This window comes from Gorilla gorilla, chromosome 8, assembly GCF_029281585.2.
Source record: "Gorilla gorilla gorilla isolate KB3781 chromosome 8, NHGRI_mGorGor1-v2.1_pri, whole genome shotgun sequence".
Classification (NCBI taxonomy): Eukaryota; Metazoa; Chordata; class Mammalia; order Primates; family Hominidae; genus Gorilla; species Gorilla gorilla.
This window is the reverse complement of record NC_073232.2, coordinates 84,625,130-84,643,502: the sequence shown is the minus strand read 5'-3', so window position 1 is coordinate 84,643,502 and position 18,373 is coordinate 84,625,130. Positions and strand designations below refer to the sequence as shown.

The following is an 18,373-nucleotide window of genomic DNA, read 5'->3' as shown; positions in this document are numbered from 1 at the left end:
TCATGTTACCTGTTCTTGTTTCTCCAGCCACTTGCCCACCATTGGGTGACTGGCACTCAGAGACGAGCGAGCATTGTCTCTCTGAAATTGGTTAGACCAGTTACTAGTATCCCGTGGGAGGCTTCTGTAGTTTTCATCTTTCTATTCAAAAAGAAACAAAAAGGTGTCTTGTAAAAAACCAGACCTTGCAAATCAGTAATGCACCTGGTTTTTCAAAAGTAGCAGAAAAATGATTCTACATATTTAAAACATCTTCCCAATCCTATACAAAATAGCTGATTGAGGACGTTCCACCCAGATTAGACCTCGGAATTATAACCATGTGCCGAGGACAGGCAAGTCTAATAATTACAGCAGGAAGGGTGGCACACACACACGGCACACAACAGACAAAACACTACACTTTGCACTCCTATCCAAATCAATCACCTAAACCAAGTACGTACACCAAAAAGTGAAAAGTACTTCTATACGAGACTTTCACTCTCTCTCAACTGTGGCATTTTCTCTTCTTTCCAGTCTCATAATTAAATTATGAGGTACCATCTTAATTCATCAGAAATGCTAAAAATAAGGAAGATTAATAAATTTGCCCTTTCTTCAAAGCCTTATGGTTTTGTGATTTTTGGATAAGAGATTTAGATTATTCAGGCTGTTTCTATTACCTACTTCACAAGATAGTAGTCAGCATTAACTCAAATATCAGGGGAAAAAAACTGGCCTATCACTATTATTTGTTACATAACAGATACGTAATTGTTCACTGTGACATGGATATGACAAGCGATGTCTTTACATAAATAAATATTTATCAACTAAGTTTTTAATACTCCCCAGAACAACCAAATGTTACTTGATATTTCTTTCAAATAAAAAATTATACTAACTTCCTTTGGCTTATGAGCTGTAAAACCTCATTTCAATGTTCTGAAAAGAAATGAGAAAGCTAGGATAAACTAGGGGAGTCAAACTTTTTAGTTCAACGATGAAATCTAAATCATCTCCTATAAGAACAAAGTAAAATATTACCTTCAGTTGGATCCACTTAACTCAGTACACCAAGTTAGAAGAAGTACTGGCATATTATCCTTAGTAACACTGTTAAGAGTAATCTGGCTATAAGTATTACATGCGTGATTGATACTTACTCTTCATGTGCTGAACTATATGAACACCCAATACAAACACAGAAACAAAAAAGTGCAATATAATAGGTTTGCAATGTATAAAACTTAGTTATAGATCAGGATACTATTTGCTCTTCCTTCATGAGTTTCATCAGGGAATAAAACTTAAAAATGAATTGATAGTATTGGGTTTATGTAAATATTGGGACATATGTTCAAACAAAAGGAAACTGATAAACATTTACCAACATAAACTTTGACATGAAACTTCATAAACTTTAAGAATTAACCTGCAAGAAATAAAATCTTTAAAAACTCAGTAGTAAGATGAAACTTTAGCAGCAAGTTTTTTTTTTTTTTTTTAATAGAAATGGTAAGGAGAAGACATGGACAAAAACTAACTAAGGAAGCAAACTAGAAACTAAGGTTCACCATATCTCAAGATACTAAGAGTCTCTCCTTAAAACTTAAGCTTCAGAAAAAAGGAAAGGAAATACCGTTTCATATGACAGTCCATAGATACACTGATAAGCTTATTCTGTAAGACTTTCTTATACTAATAAGAAATTCAGATAAGTCATAAAGGGTAAACTTGTTAATGACAGAACTTTATTTATTAGTGACAGAACCTTATGTGTCTACAAAGAGAAGGAGGAATTAAAGTACACTGAAATGCAAGTATAATTTTTATGTCAAAAACAAAAATTGAGGCTATCATTGACTAGGGACCAGGCTTTCATACTCATTTCCCACCATTTGAGGTGATTATTACACCAACTGCTTACTTAGAGAATGAATAATTAACCCAAAAGTATTTTTAAAAATCTGCCCTCTCTTTTCAGTAGGAACTGTATTTCAGAGAAATCAACAGTACCAGTTCATGAGGGGAAACTCGTCTTTTCAGAAGAATGCCAAATAATGGAAATAGAACTAATAACAGAATTAGAAATACGACCATTTTCAACTCCTCATGAAATAATTCAGGCAAAGATAATCATACTAAAACTATTATGTTAAGAGTTGATAGATAACTGGATATTTGCATAGTGACAAAATATCACTTGAAAAGAAAAAGAGTCCACTTTTGAAATGAAGAGATCAGGCCCCACACAATTCTCACCTTTCGGTGTCTGGAGTCCAGTATGCTACTGGTACCCACCCCTCTGCTCCTTCCTGAATCTATGCCATTCTTCCTCTTCCCATAGATGGTCTTGTTGGCTCTATGGACTGCTGATTATTATCTCTCTGGACAAGCTCAAAAAGTGCACAATTTCACCACGTCCTACCCTGACAACTTTTAAGCACAAGTCACGAAAACGAAACTGTTTCCTGAATTCATGATCTCAGTTTCCAACAAGAGGTCCCAAAGATACCTCGAAACTGAGCTCCCTATTTTGACTCGGGCACCATTCCCTAAAATATTTAGAATTAGCTTTACTCTCTTTCCTCCCTCTTTGATCTCCACAGCTTCTAAGTCTTATTGATACAACATTTTTGCTGATTTTGGTCCTCGGCCATAAACCTAGTTCAGGATCAACTTGTCTCTTACCTGAAATTTTAACAGTGGCCTTCTAACTGGACACAGGCTCTGGCCATATCCTCTCTAACAATGTTCTGCACCACTTTCTGGCACAGGAGTTTCCTAAAACATATGCTGGATCACATCAAACCTCCAGCAAACACTATAGGTAGACCAGAGGGAATTTCAGACAATGGTGCTTACTGTACCACACAAACTTCTTCACCTTCATTCTTGCTTTCTTTGAGACCTGTACTTCCAACATCATTTCTTCTATAGAAATACTGAACATTCTTCAAAGCCCAGTTCAAATGCTACTTTCTAAGAAGCATTCCCTGATTCTCAATTGAACTAATCATGCCATGCTTTTTGTTACCACTCTGTTCTAATTTTACTTTAATTATGGTTCTAACTTATAATTTAGCTAATTTTAAAAATTGCTATTTCTAATCTTACAGGGAAGCCTGGGCAGATCATCATTCACCTTTAAACCCAAGCACTCAGCACAGTGGCTTACACCAATGTGGATGACTTTTTCATGAATATTTTTTAGGTTCCCTATTTCACATGGTTTCAGAATCCTGGAATTTTAAAAGAACATTTTGATAAGTTGTTTTAAAAATTGTTTAGGGAATGCTTCAAAGAGGCATTAAGATAAACTTTAGTAAAATGTATTTTCAGTGAAATGTAATCACTGTATTTTTAGATTTATACTAAAAGATGTATACCACTGTTATATGCCTATTTCAACTTCATGTCACACCTACAGCATATGATGTCTGTGGCAAATGTGATTATTTCCAAATGCACAGAAAAAACAGTACACTGTTTCTCCATGTAAGTCAATTATGACATGCAGTACCTGCAGCACAGCAACATACAACAATCAGACTAAGAGAAAGAATGGCGGAAGATGGCAAGGTCTGCACTTTTCCACTGCACTTGAAGAATTCTACAATTTTATATTTGTGGAATCAACTTTGAGTTCATGGATAATAAAACTAAAACTAACGTTCACTCTCATAACAAAGGAATTTTCCTAATTCATGTAAAATCAATAATGAATCCATATATTGACTTACGTATAATGTATGAAAACTGCAGTTATTTACAGCAATCTTGAATTATTATCAATCAGTTGAAGAATTTTTAAAATACATTATTAATTCCTATCAACATATTTGTTATATTTTTGACAGCATCATGCAGGTCCTACTAGCATTTCAGTCATGTTTCTTCCTCCCAGTCCTGAAGTCTGGCCACAAATCTAGTTCACTGTCTACTGCATACAATGTGTATCAAGTGCATACAAGGACTGTAGGCCTGTAAAGCTGTGTTTCTGTATTTATGATGGAGAGATATCCATAAACATCGCAGCATACAATGTATTAAATATTTTCTACAACACAATTTATACTAGATACCACTGTCCACTGAAATATACATCATGCACTCTATTTTCAATTTGAAAGTATTTGCTTTAGCATAAATTAATTGTTAAAATACGGCAGTTGTAACCAATCTATTCAAGACTATATACGCTCACTTATGAATCAAATTATAACTATAAATCAAAAATTTTAAATCAAATATACATAATTCTAATGATTATAAAACTTACTAATGGCATAAATTAATTTGTTAGAGTTATTACTTTATCTAAAAGATTATACCAAAAAAATGCCATAAGGAATTACTCTCCCGTTTTTAAATTATAACTTTAATCCTCCACTTATGAGGCTGCCCCAAATAGCTGCTCAGCTTTGTGCTAGGTGGGAAATTTTCCTTCTTGCCAGGGAAAAACAGATGTTCCTGCTGCGATCAGGGATTTTCCTTATCATCTAAATGTACCGCCACAGCATCAGGTGTCAAAAAGCCACTCCAGCTGGGAAATGCATATTAATTTGCTGCTCCCTGGTTCCGGTATCCTGGCTATGGAGAAAATCTCTTTCAGGGTAAGGAAAGTAAGTGTCTTCTCCCACCTTAGCCCTCCCCAAGCTTATTACAATTCAGGAAAACCATACAGAGCCCACCCAATGCCTTGAGACAGAAGCTCATTCTCGGCATACTAAGCTGCAACTCCAAGCTTTATCTCCCAGAAACAGCTATTTAGCTGATGGTCAGATTTCTTGGCAAGACTATATCCCTCTGTTGCAGAAGTCAGAACTGGGATTTCATGAGCATTATAGAAGTCATAAACATTTCTGTGTTGGCACAGGAAACCCAACTATGTTTCCACCTCGTTTCAGTGCAAAAATCTCATTTTTTTTTAAGAATTATGAGAAATCATAGCATATTTTGAAATACAAAATACTCAATGCATATACATTTCATTCAGAACCTCTATGCATCATATGGCTTCAAATATTCCCGTGTGATGTTAAGATTTTACATTTCCCACATTTTTCAACTCTGCAATTATGGTAAAAGAGAATTCAATGTTCTGCTTAATTATTTCTCCAGGAAATGATACACAAAAAACAAAGGGAACTATTTTCAGGATATCTAATCTGAAATTAGGAGACTGAAGTAAAATTAATAATGATGGCTTAGAATAATTTTTTTTTTGAGACAGAGTCTCGCTCTGTTGCCGAGGCTGGAGTGCAGTGGCGCAATCTCAGCTCACTGCAAGCTCTGCCTCCTGTGTTCACGCCATTCTCCTGCCTCAGCCTCCCGAGTAGCTGGGACTACAGGTGCCCGCCACCACACCCGGCTAATTTTCTGTATTTTTAGTAGAGATGGGGTTTCACCATGTTAGCCAGGATGGTCTCGATCTCCTGACCTCGTGATCCACCCGCCTCGGCCTCCCAAAGTGCTGGGATTACAGGTGTGAGCCACCGCACCCAGCCAGAATAATTTTAATTACATGAAGCTTGCTAAAATTATCAGCAATCATATTATTGATTTAATGTAGCAGACTCCTTACTGCATTTGGGGCAGGAGTTTATCTTTTGTACCTCCTTATGGCTACACCAGAGCGTGACCTTGGAAGCAATGCCATAGCTAAAGTGTATGAGAAGATAACAACCAGAAGGTGATCTGTAAATATGGTCTGTACTTTCTGACCATCATTCATTCATCTTCTAAAAAATAAATAATAACAGAAAAAAAGAGACAGATAAGGGTGAAGTAAAATGACTCACACACACAAAACGCAGGCTTAATCACCAACTTGTAAATGAAGGCAGAAAATTTGGCAGTTCCTATTGGTTTAAATAAACTAAATGCCTATTAAGACTTTTTTTTAAATAAGGAAACCTAGAATTTTATTCCAAACACAGTATTCATTATCATTTACCCTAGGTGCATGTCTATTCCTAAGTATAATGAACCAACTAAAAAGCAATATTTGAAATCCATGCAAACCAACTTCCTATGTGTAATGCCTAATGTTGTGGAACTGAGGCCAGGTAATCTGTTCCTATATTATCTGTAATTCCTAAGCCAGTATCCAGCACATAATCAGCACTGGTACATGTATACATCTTACTTTTCCTTTTTGCTAACAGGTTTCCCCCACATTCTTAATAACTATTAATGAGAGGTATGGAAAAGACAAATGAAAGAGTATGTGTTTATAAAGTTTTTATAACAGAACTATGGCAAGACAAAGAGGAAACTCAAACAACCATACATTTTTGTCAAAACAACCACATCGGGATCATTAGTAATAATTAATAGTTTGCTAAACCATGGTGGAGTTTGCAACCAGAAACACTGGTCAGAATCCAGAGATTTTGAATGCCAAAAGACGTATTGTAGCACCTCTTTAGCTCAAATTACTTAAGTAATTTTTCATGTTTAAATGTCAATTTTCTTTTTTTTCGGAGACGAAGTTTTGCTCTTGTGGCCCCAGGCTGGAGTGCAGTGGCTCAATCTCGGCTCACCACAACCTCCGTCTCCCTGGTTCAAGCGATTCTCCTGCCTCAGCCTCCTGAGTAGCTGGGATTACAGGCACCCACCATCATGCCTGGCTAATTTTTTGTATTTTTAGTAGAGACAGGGTTTCACCATGTTCGGCAGACTGGTCTTGAACTCCTGACCTCAGGCGATCCGCTCGCCTCGGCCTTCCAAAGTGCTAGGATTACAGGCATAAGCCACCATGCCCGGCCAATTTTCCTTTTCAACTGAGTTAAAGTTTTGAACAGGAGTAAGTAAAAAAATTTGAAAATAATTTTTCCAAGCAAATTAACTATCCAACAAATTAATAATATACAAAATAAAATAACCTAATATATATATCAAATTTTTACTAGGATTTTTCCTTTGAAATGTTAAAGGTATTATCCATAGTTCTTAAAACTCATTCTGACTTGAAAAATGACCTATATCATTCTTCACATTTGATAATATCTTTTCCAGTCATTCTGATACATACTCAGTATCTTCTAGATAATAAAATTCACTTAATTTGGTGAGGAACTCAAGAATTCTGAATATGCCAAAAATTTTCATGGTGGAATTCTAATATAGAAGAATTTCTATATTAGAAACAATTTGAAAATTACAACTAAGTTTCCAAATACAATTCCTGTCATGGCAGCAAACCCTTCAAGTTGATACACTGACAAAATCAGAAGCATGACATTTTAGTTTTAAGTCATAACCTATAACTGGCCAGTATCTTGTTAACGGTCTTATCAAACAAGAAAAATAATCACAGGAGTATGGATCTGTATCAGGCTATGAACATAAAGGGATCCAATATGAAAAAGGATTGGTCAAAAATCTCTCCTGGAGATGCAGGTCTGATCAAACTAAAACGGGCGCGGATTTCTCTGAAGCCACCGGATCTGTCCAGAGAGCCAACCAGGGAATCCAAGGAGAAGAGAAAGATCAGCAAAACTCAACCACATCCAGGGTGCTTGTTTGAACCAATTTTCTCAGCTGTTCCTAATCCACTTTGACAGAGAAGGAAGCCATGAAAAATTTTGGATACAGCATTTTAAAGCTGGAAGGAACAAGCTAGACAACAGCTAGGTTAACCTCTTACTGACTGAAAGAAGAAACAGGGAACTGGAGAAGTGATAACAAATAAATTGTGGAGATGAGGATGACAACCCATTCTCATGGTTACACCTACCCACCTCAATGCCCAAATTCTACTCACTCAATTTCCTTTTTCTTTTTTTGAGAGAGGTTCTCACTCTGTCGTCCAGGTTGGAGAGCAATGGCACAATCTTGGCTCACTGCAACCTCCACCTCCCGGGCTCAAGCGATCCTCCCACCTCAGACTCCCAAGTACCTAAGACTACAGGTGCAAGCCAACACACTCAGCTAATTTTTTAACTTTTTGGAGAGACAAAGTCTCACTATATTGCCGAGGCTGGTCTTAAACTCCTGAGTTCAAATGATCCTCCTGCCTAAGCCTCCCAAAGTATGGAATTATAGGTATGCACCACCAGCCTAGCCTCTACTCAATCCTGAGTAATAAAATTTCCAACTTCTCATTCTTAATCTAACATGGAACCATAGTTTAGGTGGCTAATGACAAAAATTTCTGATATCTAGTCACAGCTACACAAGCATCCCATCACATGGGAAGGTAGTTCTTGAATTCAAAATGATGATATATTTGATCACAAATTATATTTTCACAGAGATGGTTGGTTCACTAAGAAATACTATACAGTGTTAAGAATAACCATACGTAAAATGTTGGCTTTAAAACTGTCTCATTTCATTCTTAAAATAATTTTTTAATTTTGTTTTAATTTTTTTTTTATTTTTTTGGGAGACAGGGTCTCACTCTGTCACCCAGGCTGGAGTGCAGAGGCACAATCATAGCTCACTGAAGCCTCAACCTCCCCAGCTCAAGTGATCCTCCCACCTCAGCCTTCCGAATAGCTGAGACTATAGGCACACATCACCACACATGGCTAATTTTTTAATTTTTTGTAGAGACTGAGTCTTACTATGTTGCTCAGGCTGGTCTCAAGCTCCTGGCCTCAAGAAATCCTCCCATCTTGGCCTCCCAAAGTGCTGAGATTACAGGTGTGAGCCACTGTGCCCAGCCTCAAATTATTTTACAACACAAAGATCTGATTAATTCCAGGAGCTTGAGACTGTAGTGAGCAACAGCTGGACCACTGCAATCCAGTCTGGGCAACAGAGAGAGATCCTCTCTCAAAACAAGAGAAAATCTCTTTCCAGGTATAACTTAGATTATCTTCTTTATCCTAGGAAAACATGCAGAAAGAAGTGAGGAGGAAATAGATGAGGGAAGTTTAACGTTTATAAAAAATTACAAAAATGTTGTCTACTCTTAGACTCTGAGGAACTGAAGGACAGAGCCTAAAGGAAAGCCGCATGAACCATAGCTCCACTTGCTTTCCTGCACAGTATTTCATAAGGGCCAACATGGCCCCTGAATTCCCCTAGAGCCACCAGCATTCCACTGTCAGCAGTGGGCAGGAATGGAGAACACGGGACCACCACTTTTGACCTATACTCCTTAAAACAAGAAGGGTGAGTGTGTGAAAGAATAAATAAATAAATATTTCAGGTTCAATTAAATCTTGAAGATCTTGACTCACTTTCTTACACTACACTAAACATGAGCAACATTTGACTAAAAGCTGCTTAACTCTGAAAAACAAATTTATACTGAAACAATTTAAAAACATTTTAGAAAGTGCTTAACTTTGAAGGCAAGAAATACGCAACAACATTTCATTTTCTTTCTTTTTTTTTTTTTTGAGATGGAGTCTCGCTCTGTGGCCCAGGCTGGAGTGCAGTGGCGTGATCTCGGCTCACTGCAAGCACCGCCTCCCGGGTTCACGCCATCCTCCAGCCTCAGCCTCCGGCACAGCTGGGACTACAGGCGCCCGCCACCACGACCTCCTGACCTCGTGATCCGCCCGCCTCGGCCTCCCAAAGTGCTGGGATTACAGGCGTGAGCCACCGCACCCGGCCCTTTTCTTTCAAAAATGCTCAACTCTAAATATGTATGCTCCAAAACTAAAATTATAAGTAACAATAGCATTTTGCATCAAGAGTACTATGCACAATACAGAAAGAAGGGAACAGATGCTAGACAGAGGGAGAGATAGTAAAATACTTATAGTGGTTGCCTAATTCCAAAATACCTACAGTCTTATACATTATTTAGATGTGCATCATAAATATTTTATATTTTTCTAAATATTTTTCGTCTGAATTCAAAAACGAATGTATATATACATATATATTTAAATAAATTACTACAATTTGAAAATGAAGAGAGTTACATCACATATAGCTAGTCTGACAATGTAAGATAATTACCACTTTCTTCCATTTTTCAGCCCACAATCCAAACTCCAATGAACTGGATGGATGCGTAGAAGAATTGGGTAATTTCTGTGAAAGTCCCTAGGTACAGTCTACCTTAGCTTTCCCCTTAATTGTGAAGGTGCCTCCTCAGGTACACTGTCTCCACAGATACTTTTTATCTTAATGTAGAAAGTGCTTATTTTCATTTATCATAATCTTATCCTACATACTGTTTCTCATAAGTAATGACTTTTGTGGAGAATTACATTGCCACATGGGAAGCATTTAGAGTAAAGAAATGGATGGCACAAACTTCTAAAGAACTGAGTTCCTCTCTACAATCCCATTAGCAGAAAAAGCATGTTCTCTAAAAAGGATATTAATATTCAAGGAAACTATTTCTGTCCTCCATTCATGGCTAAAAACTACAATTTTAGAAAATGTGATTCAGGGAATTTGAGTAACGTCTATTGAAACCTTACTCTCCCCTTTCCCCCAAAAAAACATAATCTAACTAAAGTCAAAATAAAACAGATATTGCAACAAGATGCCCCAATAAAAATTAAATACAAAAGTGCAAGTACCCAGCCAAGAGAATTCAGCACATTTATATCACAACTTTATCATTTAACAGCTGGTTGAACTATTAGGTGAGCTATTTAAACTCTCCAGGGCTCTACTTGCTCACCAATAAAATGGGTACAAGGCCGGGTGCGGGGGTTCACACCTGTAATCCCAGCACTTTGGGAGGCCGAGGCGGGTGGATAACGAGGTCAGGAGATCAAGACCATCCTGACTAACACGGTGAAACCCCGTCTCTACTAAAAATACAAAAAAATTAGCCGGGTGTGGTGGCAGGCACCTGTAGTCCCAGCTACTCGTGAGGCTGAGGCAGGAGAATGGCATGAACCTGGGAGGCAGAGCTTGCAGTGAGCCGAGATCACGCCACTGCACTCCAGCTTGGGCAACACAGCCAGACTCCGTCTCAAAAAAATAAAAATAAAAATAAAAATAAAATGGGTACAGCAACAGTACCTACACTTCTGGTATAGGTATAATTAAATGATATATAACATGTAACATACCAAGCATGCCATAATGCCTAGGAATAGCAAGTATTCAAAAACAACTTTGTTATCATTAGTGAAAATATTAAAACCAAGAAAACAGATATGGCTTATAGGTAAAATAGATGGAAACCACTTCTACTACCAAATTTCGAGAAACGCTGACTGGAACACATTTCTCCAAAGGCAGCCCAGATCATAACAGGAGCAGGAATATATGCAAAATTAAAAGAAAGGATGTTTAAAGTCCTTAGAATGCAAACAGGTGCTCCAGTCGCAGCAATCCATCTGATACTCTTCTTGTTAATAACAGGACCTGAAGGGACTAGATCTAACTTCACAACTCAAAATAGGTAGGCTTATAAGCTGAGTTATAAAAAATTAAAAATAGAAACTAGCTTAAAAAGATGAAGCCAGGCACGGTGGCTGATGCCTGTAATCCCAGCACTGTGGGAGGCCGAGGCGGGTGGATCACCTGAAGTCAGGAGTTCAAGACCAGCCTGGCCAACACGGTGAAACCCTGGCTCTACTAAAAATACAAAAAATTAGCCAGGTGTGGTAGTGGGCGCCTGTAATCCCAGCTACTGGGGAGGCTGAGGCAGGAGTTTCGCTTGAACCCAGGAGGCAGAGGTTGCAGTGAACTGAGATCACACCATTGCATTCCAGCCTGGGCGACAGAGTGAGACTCCATCTCAAGAAAAATAAATAAATAAATAAATAAAAAGATGAAATGAAATCAAATGAGATTAAAATATTTTTTCAATGTATATAGACTATGCAAAATTTTGTTCCATATAATTTAATCAATGATAGTTCCTGGTCCTCTCCCCTAAGTCAAGACAATCAGGTATAACATATTCATTTCCCTCTGTGATGTATGTAACTTTAAGGGCACACAAGAAGGCTTCTGACTTTATTCAGGATTTATACTCCTGCAGTGGTTTGTGAACTCTAAAAATATCGCATCCAAGCTCCAAAATTTTATCAATAACACCTTAGGACTTTATCACTTTGAACACAAAATATTTAAAGCATATGAAGGCAGACTGTATTCCTAATGTAGCATAGAAAAAGATGAGACTAGGTTATCAATAACTCAGTGAGCCCAGCCTATTGTAGAAATGATTATAACCATACTGACTGAAAGTTCAAAAATGTGCTGCATTCAAATAAGATATTTTAATATGCAAAATAGAAGGGTAAAATTTATAGTTATAGAGACCTCTAATAGGAAATACAAATGTTGCAGCAGAATAGTTTCAAGTCTATTCTCAGCTGGATCTCTCTTGAAACTAATGCCGCAGAAAATTAAAGAGAGCTACAGGTCTGTCACAGAGGACATGTGATTCTAAAGAACTATCTCAGCTCATCCTTTAAGCTTTTGGATGGTTACCACAATGCTGGAAGCTATGCTTGGCTCACAACCAAACGATAAACAACTTCTTCTCAGCAGCCAACTGGTCAAGTGTATTTTGTGGTTTAAAATAATCTTCTTCAAATCCAACAGAACATAAAGGGAAAAAAATAAACAAAATAAACTTTTAAAAACGTAATTTAGAAATAAAATAGTGTTTTCAAATTTACTAATATGACAGTTGGCCTTGTAAATTAGAAAGAATGAATGAGGAGAAGCAGAAATCAAGAAGTCAAACTGGTGCAGGCGCAGTGGCTCAGGCCTGTAATCCAAACACATTGGGAGGCCAAGATGGGAGGATCACTTGAGCCCAGGAGTTCAAGATCAGCCTGGGCAACATAGTGAGACCCCATCTCTTAAAAAAAAAATAGCTGGGTGGGGTGGCCCATGCTTGTAGTCCAAGCTAATTCATGGGCTGAGATGGGAGGATCACTTGAACCCATAAAGTTGAAACTGCGGTAAGCCATGCACTGAACTCCAGCCTGGGCAATAGAGCAGAGCCAGACAGTGGCAAAAGAAAAAGAAAAGGAAAAGGGAAGGGGAAGAGGAAGGAGAAGGGGAAGGGAAAGGGGAAAGGGAGGAGAAAGGGGGAGAGGAGGGGAGAGGGGAGGGAATGGGAGGGAAGGGGAGAGGGAAGAGAGGGGGGAAGGGAGAAGCAGGGAAGGGGAAGGGGAGGAAAGAGAATGGGGAGGGGAAGGGTAGGAAAGGGAACGAGGAGGGGAAGGGGAGGAAAGGGAAGGGGGAGGGGAAGGTGAGGGAAGGGGAAGGGAAGAGGAAAGGAATGGGAAAGGGAGGGGGAAGGGAAAGGAAGGGAAAAGGGAAAGAGAAGGGGAAGGGGAAGGGGAAGGGGAGGAAGGAAAAGGGAAAGGAAAGAGAAGGGGAAGGAAAGGGGAGGGGAAAGAAAAGGGGAAGGGGAAGGGGAAAGGAAGGGAAAGGGAAGAGGAAGGGGAACGGAACAAGAAACGGGAGGGGAAAGGGAAGGGGAAGGGGAAAGGGAAAGGAATGGGAAGGGGAAGGGGAGGGGAGGGGATGGGAAGGGGAAAAGGAAGGGAAGGAAAAGAAACAAAGGGGTTTTGAAAGGAATGAAGGAGCACACAGAAACAGTAGACAGAAACATTGTTTTCATTAAGGCTTCTATCTAGAAAAATATTTCCAGTTCTACTTTTGTACTGATAGTCAACATCCAATATTAAATGAGTTGTAGGACTTTTAAAATACTCAAAATTAATTTTTCATTTGAAAATGATAAATTTGTGCAATCTAAGTATGAGAGGAAGTGAAATGTCACAAACCCAAATACAGCAAACGTACTAGATTCTATTCTGCATTGGCTTAAAGAAAAGATATCTTAAAAAAAACCATTATACAGTCATGCACCCCATAACAACGTCAATGGACCACATATATAATGGTGATCACATAAGATTAAAATCCTGTATTTTTACTGTACTTCTTCTATGTTTAGATATGTTGGACATAAATATCTAAATATGAATGCATTGTGTCCCAGCTACCTATTCAGTATAGCTACATGCTATATAGGTTTCCAGCCTAGAAGAACAGGATATACCATGTAACCTAGGTGTGTTGTAGGCTACACCATCTAGGTTTGTGTAAGTGCACTCTATGATGTTCACACAAGGATGAAATCGCCTAACAATGCAGTTCTCAGGATGTATCTCTGTCATTAAGCGAGGCATGACTATATTCCTATTTCCTCTCCCTTAAAATGTAACCATACTTTGTTTTCAGCTAGACCCGAGGTCCTGCAGGAAAAAAAAAAAAAAAAAAAGACCGAGCCCTGAAAACCACAGAAGAGCTTTAAGGAAGCACACAAATTTTCTGGAGTGGGTAAAGGAATCTGTTGGTGTGAGTAATGCCTGTGTTTCAGCTCTTGGAAGTCTACAGGTAATTCTGATGCACACCCATGTAGAACCTTTAAGCTATCTAGTAAGACAGTAAGTTCTGGAACTCAGGAGTACCAGCTGCTAGTTTCCTTCACCACCACCCTCAAGCCTCACTCCTATCCTATTTATCTAGGACTTCTCAGAGCATTTTATACATCCTAACTACTTCATACTTTATTAGCCTAGAATTTATGTGAAACAATTACTAATAGCTTTAAAAATGTTCATCTCCTTACCAAATAAGTCTATTTGAGGAATCTAGTCAAAGAAAATAATCAGCGATGCCAACATAAATTGATAAATAAGGACATTCTCTGAAGGGTACTTCTAAAGGTTACTTATAAAAGCAAACAAAATTGGCAAAAATATAAATGTCATACAACAGAAAAAACCATCAAATAAAGTTAAACATTAACTATAAGAACTCAACACATAATATAACATTATGTAAACTATCCATATTTATGAGGCATAGGAAAATTCTCTCAATACAGCAGAAATTGGAAACATTGCAGGAAATTAAACTATACTTGGATGGTTCCCCCTGGTAATAAGAATAGCCAACATCTGTATAGAGCCATGCTCCACAGAAGTCCTGAAGTTAATACATTAAAATGTCATTACTACTCATCTTCAAAATTTCAAATTACAATCATCCCTCAGTATCCATGGGGGACTGGTTCCAGAACCCCTTGCAGATACCAAAATCCACAGATGCTGAAGTCTCTTACATAAAATGGTGGACTACTGCACATAACCCATGCACATCCTCCCATATAGTTTAAATGATCTCTAGATGACTTACATGACCTACTACAAAGAAAATGCTTCGTGTAAATAGTTGTTATTCTGCATTATATAGGAAATTAGGACAAAGAAAAGTTTCTACGTGTTCAGTACAGACACAACCATTCTTTTTTTGTTGTTGTTCCAAATATTTTCAATCTAATCTTGGTTGAATCCATGGATGCGGAACCCATGGACACAGAAGCCTGATGGCATTTCCCTGTTTCTATATACCCTTCATTACCGTACATATGCAAAGAGCAAGCTGTATTACTATCAGGGAAAAAAAGGGGGTTGGGGAACCTTGAAAAATACTTCAAAAATGTTTATAAAAATAATTTCCTAAACTTAGACAAAACATCTCACCCTTCTAATAGAAAGAAAAGCGAGATGACAAAGACATAACTAAGAAAGCATCTCTTACAAGTGGTTGTGTGTATCGGGGGATTGGATTGTGTGTATTGGTTGTGTGTATTGGAAAGATAACAAACATGCTAAGCAACTAAACCAAACAGAAATAATAAACCCAAGGGGTAAGAAACATTTCAAGGTCTCCATTTAAAAAATCAAAAGAAAAGGAAGCTAATGATGCCAATGCAATAGGTTCCCTTTATTACTTTCTTCCCCTTTCCCTAATCAGGTGAGAATCTCTTTTGGAAACTTGTCCAGACCTGGTTTTTATACTAAGTCTACCTATGTTAATTGTTTAGGGGGAAATATAATTTACAAAAACAATGCCACTCATTATTTAGAGGGAAGGAACAATGGCTTGTAGCAACTGCACAGTGAAATAGTCCACAGTCCTTATCCCCGGCACTGCATGGAAAGCAGATTCTTCTAAGAGCTCATTACATCTTTCTTGATGGGATAAATCGCATGCTCTCCACAGACTAGCTGGCCTCTTTATTCACAGCAACACTGACTTAATAAGGAAGACCAAAGAGGTGGTAAGATGATTTAAGTATTCACACCGATTGAAATACTCTTCCTCAGGATAAAACATTAACCACATGTTTAACTCTCAAACGAAAATACAGCCTCTAGCAAGAAACTTTCCACACAAAGTATGAGCAAAATGTTCCCTAAAACAGCTGGAAAAGGCAGTCAGCCACAAAATACTGGACACAAAGGTGAGTATTTCAAATAACTTTGAAAAAAGCCACAACTCCCTTACCCTCTCCATCTCACTTCCAGATGAAAGCATGAAATATTTTAAGAAATTCAGAAGCCTATGGGACCCTCGGCCTCTTCAGGCCCTCAAGCAACTGAGTATCATCATCATCTGTACACCCTGCCCACTAAGCCTAATAGTGGAATGAGATTATGACCACTATTTCAACAAGGAAGACTCCACCTCTTGTTTGTGATTTTGAACCAAAGGAGAGAGTTTGACATGATGGTGCTCTAACGTATCAGAATACAACTTTCCTGCTTAGAAACAAGATTTTAATTGATTGGTAATATTATTCTAAAATAATTTACTCTGCTCATTTAACTTGGAAGAATATAAACCACTTAACTATGTAGATGAGTTATTTAAGAATGTTAACTTATTTTAACCACTAGAGATCACTAAATCAGAGGGCTATGAATGCACAACTAATTTATTTCTACAATTTTATACAGAAAACCTGAACCACTACAGACTCATAAGAATTTATAACATCTTAAAGCATGAGAGCATAGGTAAGCTCTCATGGGCTTAACAGAAATAAATAAATTGAATGCTTTGTACCTAAGCAGCAAGTATGCTTTCCTTCCTTCTGAATATTGAAAAGATGAGGAGGCTTTTTATAACTGAAAATAAAATGCCATTTTATCATATTTATATATGAGCTCTCAGACTAAAATACAAACAGCATAAAACGCAGACAGCAAGATTACTATTTGAAGAGTAAAGCCAATGAAAATTCAAAATACTAATTCATTACACATTACTATTCAAGTATATCATATGCGAATATCACTTCATCTAGAAATATATATGTAGATGAAGGCTTTTCCTATGGGAAAGTATGGGCATCTGGCTACATTAAATACTGCTCCATGGAAGTAAAAAGATTGCTGAATATTTAACAATTTTTAAGATAAATATTATATTTAAGGATGTCTCACAACACTGATACTTAAAATGTGAAAAAAAGAGAAAGAGCATGGATGTCCAAAATTGAGAGAAAACAGAATACAATCTACAATGAAATGTTTTACACTCATTAAAATATTGATAATAAAATTCACACCAGGGAAAATCCCTATTGTATGAAAAATAATGTTGAAATAATCAGGATGCAAATATGTGAACATAGCATGACTCCAACTTGTGTGTGTGTGTGTGTGTGTGTGTGTGTGAATACTGGTTGTTGCTGGGTTCTGGAGTTATGAATAATTTTATTTTGTTCTATTCTATAAGTTTGCCAAATTTTCTACAATGATAGAAGCATGTTATTTAAAACAACAGGCGGGCATGGTGGCTCATGTCTGTAATTCCAGCCTTTGGGAGGCTGAGATGGGAGGATCACCCAAGTCCAAAAGTTTGAGACCAGCCTGGGCAACATAGCAAGACCCCGTTTCTAAAAAAATTAAACAATCAGCCAGGTGTGATGGCTAGTGCCAGTAGACCCAGCTACTTGGGAGGCTGAGGCAGGAGAATGCTTGAACCTGGGAGGTAGAAGTTGTAGTGAGCTGAGATTGCACCACTGCACTCCAGCCTGGGTGACAAAGCAAGACCCCATCTCAAAATAAATAAATAAATAAATATTTAAAAATGAAACTGCGTCAGCTAGGTGGATGTGGTTAATTGGCAGTGAGAGTCTCAGTGCTCTCCTAACATGTGTTCCTGTGCTGCAGAGGTTTTAAGGCTAATGTTCTACTTCCCAGGCTCTTCTGCAGAGAAGGGTCTAGATACAAACTGAACTCCACCTACTCAGATTCAGTAGCATGAGATTTTAATAGTGGTTTGAAACAGAATTTTCCTGGGCTGTTATGACTGGCAGCATTTCTAGGGTGGGTCTCCAGCTTCACAAGTGACAGAAGCAAGTTGAGTACACCTGGAGGCAGGGCGGTGTGTAGTGTGTAGCAGGCAGGCTCCGGTGGGAGGAGTTCAGGCCCCTGGACTGCAGCACCTCCTTCACCACAAAAGCAGAGAGGGTAGCTCCACAGGCAAGCCACATGTTTGTTACTGCATAGTTTTAAAGGTTCTCCAGGACCACCTAGGACTTGCTCTGCAAACCCTTCCAGTGATTTTGTGAGAAAAACATTCTAAGTGATAAATTCCTTTTGTTCAAAAATGTTTTATGATA

General features: G+C 38.0%; 1 protein-coding gene across 42 annotated transcripts in view; it reads right to left on the bottom strand.

Annotated features, from left to right (window-relative positions):
* Positions 1-18,373, bottom strand: part of PARD3 (par-3 family cell polarity regulator) — a 705,875-nt gene that overhangs the window by 344,131 nt on the left and 343,371 nt on the right. For 35 of the 42 annotated variants that reach the window (XM_055352954.2, XM_055352955.2, XM_031015292.3 and 32 more), the window contains one exon: positions 10-141. The exons of the other annotated variants lie outside the window; for them this stretch is intronic. In XM_055352954.2, the coding sequence (XP_055208929.1) occupies positions 10-141 (132 nt within the window). The remainder of the gene's footprint in view (positions 1-9; positions 142-18,373) is intronic. 42 annotated transcript variants of the gene reach the window in all.